The sequence below is a fragment of the Hyposmocoma kahamanoa genome, unplaced genomic scaffold, assembly GCF_003589595.1.
Source record: "Hyposmocoma kahamanoa isolate Upper Pololo Valley unplaced genomic scaffold, ASM358959v1 66, whole genome shotgun sequence".
Classification (NCBI taxonomy): domain Eukaryota; kingdom Metazoa; phylum Arthropoda; class Insecta; order Lepidoptera; family Cosmopterigidae; genus Hyposmocoma; species Hyposmocoma kahamanoa.
This window is the reverse complement of record NW_020653854.1, coordinates 22,470,657-22,478,674: the sequence shown is the minus strand read 5'-3', so window position 1 is coordinate 22,478,674 and position 8,018 is coordinate 22,470,657. Positions and strand designations below refer to the sequence as shown.

The 8,018-nt window shown below is 37.6% G+C and overlaps 1 protein-coding gene across 1 annotated transcript; it reads left to right on the top strand.

The window, feature by feature from the left end:
- The first annotated feature begins 747 nt into the window (after positions 1 to 747).
- Positions 748 to 7,074, top strand: LOC113232069 (exosome complex exonuclease RRP44-like). The gene is made up of 6 exons (XM_026466695.1): positions 748 to 950; positions 2,297 to 2,503; positions 4,173 to 4,393; positions 5,538 to 5,706; positions 6,385 to 6,525; positions 6,811 to 7,074. Exons 1-6 carry the CDS (start codon positions 795 to 797, stop codon positions 7,072 to 7,074), a joined length of 1,158 nt encoding a protein of 385 aa, XP_026322480.1. The 5' UTR covers positions 748 to 794.
- The last annotated feature ends 944 nt before the right edge of the window (positions 7,075 to 8,018 follow it).

Genomic DNA, 8,018 nt, shown 5'->3' with positions numbered 1-8,018 from the left:
CTATGTGTAACAATCGCGAAAATCTAAGAACTCGATAAATGAAGATTTTATAATAAATAAATTCAATGTCAGATAAATAAGACTAAAATTTAATTAATTACCTTGAGCGAGAGACTGTTGTTCGTACTTCTGATCTTGAGATCTTCAGACTTTCTACCCGTTACAATTTAAAATTGATTAATTATAATTTGTAATATGGAAAGGAATAATTATTATGGAATAAATACGCGTTCAGACGCAAACTGCTATACTATTCGCGGTCTTATTACTTATACAGTTGATCACGCCTAAACCTATCTAAATAGAGAATATCTTACGTCAATTAAATGCATGTTAGCAGTTTGTAACCAAGGTTGGCACGATTACATTAGTTTGATTTAAATTATGATTTAAATCGTGATTTAAATCAAATGATTTTTTTCTGTAAAAATCAGTGATTTAATCAAATGTTTTTAATTTTATTTTCTTTCACAGAAATCAACATAAAATCAGACAATTATATTTTAAAGACTAGGGTCTTTTACATCTGAGAAATCAATACCATTATTTATAATACTTAAACAAAAAAACTAGCTTGCCGTCGTTAATTAACCTTTAACCTTTTATGTTTTACACAAAAAAATAATTAAACTGTATGATAAAATAAAATTAAAAAAAAATCATGATTAATTAGGATTTTTTCAAAAAATCATAATTTTTTCCAACCCTGTTTGTAACCAGTATAGCTCGACCTGTTGCCGAAATTATGAAATAAACGATGTCCTATTTGTGCCTTATGCTAGTCCCGCGCTGCGATGACATACGAGGAGGCTCAAATTGCGATTGACTCGTCACGCGACGACGAGATCGCGCGATCGCTTCGCACGCTCAACGCGCTCGCCAAGAAGCTCAAACAGAAAAGACTCGACAACGGAGCATTGCTGCTCGCCTCACCCGAGATCCGCTTCCAGGTAACATTTGTAGACTTCTTCCAAACGCTCCAATAAAACGCCGTATTAACCAAACTGATTTATTAAATTATCTATTCCTCCAACAATTTATACTAGAACTTTAAAATATACTCAACAAAATTTGTAACCACAAAATACCGTTATACTTCCTGACCAATCTAACTTTAACATTTGATGAGATACGAATGCATACATTTTTCTTTCACCTCAAGACATTGCCTCGTAAATCCCTTCTTTTTCAATTCCCGCCATTTTTCGCAAGTAGGGAACTTTAAAAGCAATGTCATTGACTAGTCGAACCGGTAGATAAAGTGTTCGGACCAATCACAATCAACACCGACACGCCATCTACACGGTAACATTTCCGAAACCTAATAATATCAATTAACAAACTTTTTAAATTGATATATGGAATAAGCTTTTTACCCTTATAATATTTAAATAAATGATAATGAAAATAATTTTTCTATTTTACGATTATATATTTCTTACACATTTAAAAACACACACGCACACCACGCACACGCGCACACACTGTATACCTACTTAAGCACATAATGATGCAATTATAATCTGAGTTGGGGGGCCTGGAGACCTGAAATACAAATCTTTTGATTTAGTTTAGGCTCCAGCCTTCCACAAAATAGGTATTCTGTTTAGTAAGCTTTTTCCATCTTTTTCTGATTTCCATCTTTTTGTAAATTATTGATCATGCCAGCTGCTAAATCTGTAGGTGAGAGGTAAGGAAACTTAAGTGCCAAATAGTAATTTTTACTACAGAGCTTTTAAAGAGAACGAGGTTTTAATTAGGCGTTACTTTTACTTAGCATTCTCAAGCAATGTTTGTAAAAACATCTGAATTCCAACTTAGGACCAATTTACGTTGCGGTGGAACGGAATGGAAGCGAATTTTTGTAACGAAATTTATACATAGCAAAATGAACATTATGTCAATTGTGTAACGTACAAACTTGATACGAGTCAATAAACAAGCCGCGCGAATGGGAAAATACTACTATCTTCAAGGCGCAGTCGCGAGTAAGTTCGCGAATGCTCGAGCATTCCCGCGACCGCGCGCGACTTCTCGCGTAGCGAGACGAAGTTGTCGCTTCCCTTACATTTCATTCCGCGGCAATGTAAATTGAGCTTTAAGGTTATTTACTGTGTGCGTGCGTCAGTGTGTGCGGGTGTGTATGTATTTATTTAGTATGAAGTGCGCTTGGTTCTAAGTAAAATTGACGCAATTTTCAGACAGAATTTTCTCAACTACTTCTTTTAATGCCAAGAATAATGTGAAAGATTTTATTATACACAAAACTCAATATAGGTAATTATGTCAATTTCAGGTGGACTCAGAAACTCATGACCCTGTAGAAGTCCAAGCTAAAAAGATAATGGACACCAACTCGATGGTGGAAGAGTTCATGTTGTTGGCAAACGTCAGTGTCGCCGAGAAGCTTGCGGCAGAGTTCCCGCAGTGCGCACTGCTGAGGCGGCATCCAGCACCGCCGCCTGCCAACTTTACTACATTCTTAAAAGCTGCTAGGCAACAGGTAAAATAGCTAAAAGTTGTTCTAATATTCATCGTCATCAATATGCGCATCCCGTCTTCATTTATTACTAGGTACACCTAGCGAGGGTTTCTTAACCTTTTTCTAGTCATTGACCCCTTTCAAAATTTCAAAGAGCCCACGGACCCTTTTCGAAATGATGAAGATGAAGAAAGGCTTACGAGTTGTGTTAACGCGCATCTTGTTCGCTCCATTATTGTAAGGCTGTCAAAGGGCGCGAAATTGCAAAAAGGTCACGCGCACAGTATCTACTTACTCACAACGTGCTGTATACCAATTTCTATATTAATGCATTTTATTACGCCTAAGGCGCCTAGGCTCGCCATGGATCTTATCGTTCATTACAGAGACCTTTTAAGAGTCCATGGACCACAGGTTAAGAAACCCTGGTGTAGGCCTCCCGTACTTTGTGCTGCGTAACTGGCGCTAGTTTAACTTATAAAATCGCGGATTGTCGATTTTTAGGAAGTACTATTTTTTCTAAATTTTATGACCATATAATTATTACATGTTCAATTTTTGTTCATATACATTACTATCAATATCCACGTAATGTTGACGTTTTTAAAGCAGAGTTATTTTGAATGCATATTATTTTAAAGCGCCGTCATGAAATTTGTGTCAAGCTTGATCTCAATTGACGAAACCTTAAAGTTTGATTTTAATAATAATAATAATAACGCACACACTCAACATAGCCCTGCACTAGGGAAACCCTGTGTCGCGGGTGCCATGGACACACACATAAACAACCACAAATTACACCCAAACTCACGAGAGAAATAAATGTAGGCCTTACACATATTTCTCCCGGCCAGGGAATCGAACCCAGGACCTCTGCATGGCAGTCCGGCATGGTAACCGTTCGGCCACGGAGGCAGGATTTTAATTGATTCATTTAAAGAAACTACGTATCATGTACATTTTTACGGGCTTAAAATAGGAGGAGGTTCCCAAGTCGATTGTATTTTTTTTTTGTATGTATGTTGAGCGATAACTCAGGCCGTGAACCGATTTTGATGATTCTATTTTGGTGGAAAGAGGGTACTTCAGTGTTGGTCTCATTTAAATTTAGCAAGTTAGATCACATCCTTAAATCAGATAAGGTTCCACAGTGTCTGAAGACCCGCTTGGTTAATCAGCGTGTTCTGCCCACCATGATGTATGGTGCCGAGATATGGACGCTTACGCAGGAGACTATACAGGTTGAGAGTTGTACAGAGGGCCATGGAACGCGCCATGATCGGCATCAGCCTTGTAGACCGAGTTCCGAACGGTGAGATCCGACGACGGACGAAAGTCCAGGATGCTGGAACTCTGATTATGGAAGTCAAATGGGGCTGGGGGTGGAGCAAGACATCGACTGATTGGTGGCCGAGGATGGGCAGAGGAAGCGACAGGCGTTGCAAGGTGTACACCCAGCAGTGGGTGAAATCAAGCTATGGATGATGATGATGAAATTTGAACAAAATATTTCACTTCTAAGAGTGGCAAACTAGGAGATGAATCCGGTTTCGCTCACTTTCCGCTAACCGATTTCAATAAAACTTGGGCAAATATGGCGGTTTTTTATAATAATAATTACTTATAATCGCACTTTAGGACGTTTAGAATTAATTAAGATTAGTTAATCAAGTTTCTTACTTTCCAGGGATTCGAACTGGACGTGTCAACGAACAAAGCGTTTAGCAAATCGCTCAACGAAGCTGTAATTCCCGGCCGGCCGTTCTTCAATACCCTGCTCCGCATCATGGCCACGCGCTGCATGCAGCAGGCTGTCTACTTTTCCAGCGGAACCAAATCTCAGGAAGAGTTTTACCATTATGGTCTCGCGTGTCCTATTTATACACACTTCACTTCGCCTATAAGAAGGTAATGACAGTGTGTTAATTTAAAAATTCTTACTATGTAGCGAGGAGTCCTTATAACACGATTCCTTTCGGCTTGCCCCGTGAAATACACTAAACTCTATTTATTTTATAAAAACTTACGGTCTAATTATTAATTATAGTTTACTTAAATATGAATAACCATTTAACTGCCTCCGTGGCCGAACGGTTACCATGCCGGACTGCCACGCAGAGGTCCCAGGTTCGATTCCCGGGCCGGGAGAAATATTTGTATGGCCTACATTTATTTCTCTCGTGAGTTTGGGTGTAATTTGTGGTTGTCTATGTGTGTGTCCATGGCACCCGCGACACAGGGTTTCCCTAGTGCGGGGCTATGTTGAGTGTGAGCGTTATTAATTAAATTAATTAATTAACCATGTGCCATTTACGAATTTCCACACACAAGCAGCATAAAGTGCTTAACAAAATTGAAGAGAAATTTATATAAAACACAATTACTCAAAAGTACTGAATAATTGAACAATGAGAACAAAATAATATAGAGATATTTGTGTATTTCTTACGTTAGTGTATCATCGCCTGTCACGTTAATGTGAAACACCATTTAAAATTTTATTCAACAACAACAAAAGACTGCTAAAAATTTAATCTCAAAAATTTGTGGTATCATACTAATTAAGAAGTATAAAATATAAAAATAGAAATGCAAAACCATTTGAACATTTTTTTTTACAATTATGAAAATTGTTGAAAACATTTGATTGTCGTTGAAAAGATAACAAATCGAAGGTTTCTTAATTGTATTCCTTTTGATGTATTAGTTTGCAATCTATTGTACAAATGACATTTCATTAAATTTATTTTCGTTACTAAATGACGTTTTAGCACTGATTTTTTATTTAAAATTTTAAAAGTAACTGACTCAGCTTATTTACGATTTTATAATACGTCATTGTATATATAATCACCGCTTGACCAAGAGCCATAACCTTGACAATGTAATAGCTGCCATCTGTTGGCCTTTTCGAATAACATTATAATCACATCGCGGGTTTATTTGCTACCATATATTGATCAGCGTTAAGAATCAAAATCACAACCTTCTAAAGACTAAATTACTATAACAATATGTACATTGTTCGTAAATATATGTACGTCGATGTCAGATACGCAGACGTAATCGTCCACCGTCTGCTGGCGGCTTGCATCGGCGCCGACGTCACCCACGCAACTTTGCTGGATACTAAGCTGGCTGACGCGGTATGCGACAACCTCAACTACCGGCATAGGCAGGCGCAGTATGCGGGACGGGCGTCTGTTGCACTCAACACTCATGTAAGTGTTATTTGTTTAGGTTTTTCTTATGTTAAACATTTTTATTATTGACATTTTTTGTGAATTAACTCCACTAGTTTTGTTATGATTATTAATAGAAAGATTGAACACATATAAAAATATTCTTCGACCAAAGGGACTTGAACCCATGACCACGCTGTCCCGTAGCGCTACTCTAACCAACTGAGCTACATGTCAAGTTATCGAGTTGTCGAAACTTTACCCTTCAAAACCGGAACGAAGCAATGGTCACATTAATGCTTGCCGGTAGCAACGGTGGTAAGTACTTCCCTGGACGAACTCTTTCACAAGGAGCTCTAGTGCTACTAAAAATAATATAGAAGGCCCATTATCTATAGAAGTCGACAGAACTCACTGTAAGTTTCTCTTTCTAATCGCCTTGTTTGGTCACAAAGAACTGCTAACGTATTAGTCGTCTAAGGCTCAGGCCTGCCATTAAGGATGGTTACTCAAAAGTCCATGAGCGGTAAAACTTATAATGGTTTGACTGTTTGTGGAGTATATAACTAAAAAAAAATCATGAAGATCACATTTCACAAGAGCTTATACTAGTATTTTATCCCCGGAGAATAATGTGCCTATTAGTGCCCGTACTAGAGGCGTCGGTTTTTGGTCTTGTCGTAAAGTTATAAATACGAGGTTCAATTTCTTTTGCAGATCTTGTTCAAGAACCGTGTCGAGATTGAGTCGGCTGTGGTGTTGGCTGTTAAGAGGAATGCATTGCAAGTGTTGATACCAAAGTACGGTTTGGAAGGGCCGCTCTATCTGCCCAGTGAAAAGTTTACTTATAATGAAGAGGTAAGTTTAATACTTTCATAGTCAGTAAACCCAAGAATTCCGCATACTTATTTATTCCCTGAACCCTAGAACTTGGGCCTTATTACGGCGCGAGCGAATAGGTTACATTTAGGTGTGCGTGCTCCATTGTCGACCTCGTCGTCACTTTCCATCAGGTGATACGGAGCTTATAAATCCCATAATTGCATTGCCGATAATGGGGACCGATTTCGAGATTGCACCAGTATATTTAAACTGACAAAAACAAAACGTATGTAGAATTCAATATATGTTATTTCATTACAGGAACACTTCCAAATATGCGGGAAAGTAATACTAAAAACGTTTGACGAGTTAACAGTGCGTCTCACGTTAGACAGCAGCAATCTCCAACATAGGAAACTGGTCTACCAACTAGTACAACCTCATATACCAGGATTCAGCTACGTGCCTGAAGAGAGCCTTCAAGAAACAGAAGAGAAAATGGTAGTCGAAGTGACAGAACAGGAAAGTAAAAAACGAAAGGAACCAAGTGAAAGTAAGAGTAAGAAGAAATCAAAAAAGAAGTAGTATAATAAATATTTTTATATTATGGATATTTCTGCAGTTTTTTTTTTCCAATACGAGTCCAAAATGGTTTGCGGGTTAATTAGCTGCAAAACTGCTCGTATCCTTACCACGCTACATTAATCCATCACATGATTGCATGGAATTTGAAGATTAGAGCCTTCGCATTGATACAGCATACGCCATTTCCTCTTATTGAGCGCCTAGTTCTATTAATCAATCGACCAACTAATCCCCAATTGATGCTGTTGTTTGATCGTCAGGAGCTGACGAGGTTCACAATGAACTTCTGGGTTTATAGTGATTTATCTTGCCCCTCTTATTTTACAGTCGGGTATTACAAACAGAGATAGTTAAAATTTTTATTGAATTGATATTCAATTATTTTTTTGTGAAACTACTCCACTAGTTTGTTATAGTTATTAATACAAAGATCGAACACTTAGAAAAAACTCCTTCGGTCCGACCGGATTTGAACCGACGTCTTCTAGCAAACCGTGTCAGACGGTATGCCAACTTAACCACGAACCAGCGGACCTCACGAATTTTTCTATGTGCTTGTTGTTGTATCTCTGTACTTGGTTTTTCAACGGTTTTTTGGCCGTAGCGCCATCTATAAAAAAAAGTACGAAATCAGATGGCGCTACGGCTAAAAAGCCGTTAAAAAACCAACCAACCAAAATTTACTAATTTATTAAATATTATGTTTTCGAATCGTTGCCAACCATGAGGTCTCTTTTCTTCAATTTGCAACATTCATTACGAAGTTTTTCCTTACTTAAATCTACCAGGTACTTAAAAATACTTAAAAAAAACACTCATTATAGAATTTCATATAATAATGTCATCGTTTAATTGTGTATAAAACTTTAAATATATGCATCTGCATTGGCAAGTATATGAGACTAATATAAATACTAGACCTATTTAATTACATGGTCACAGTA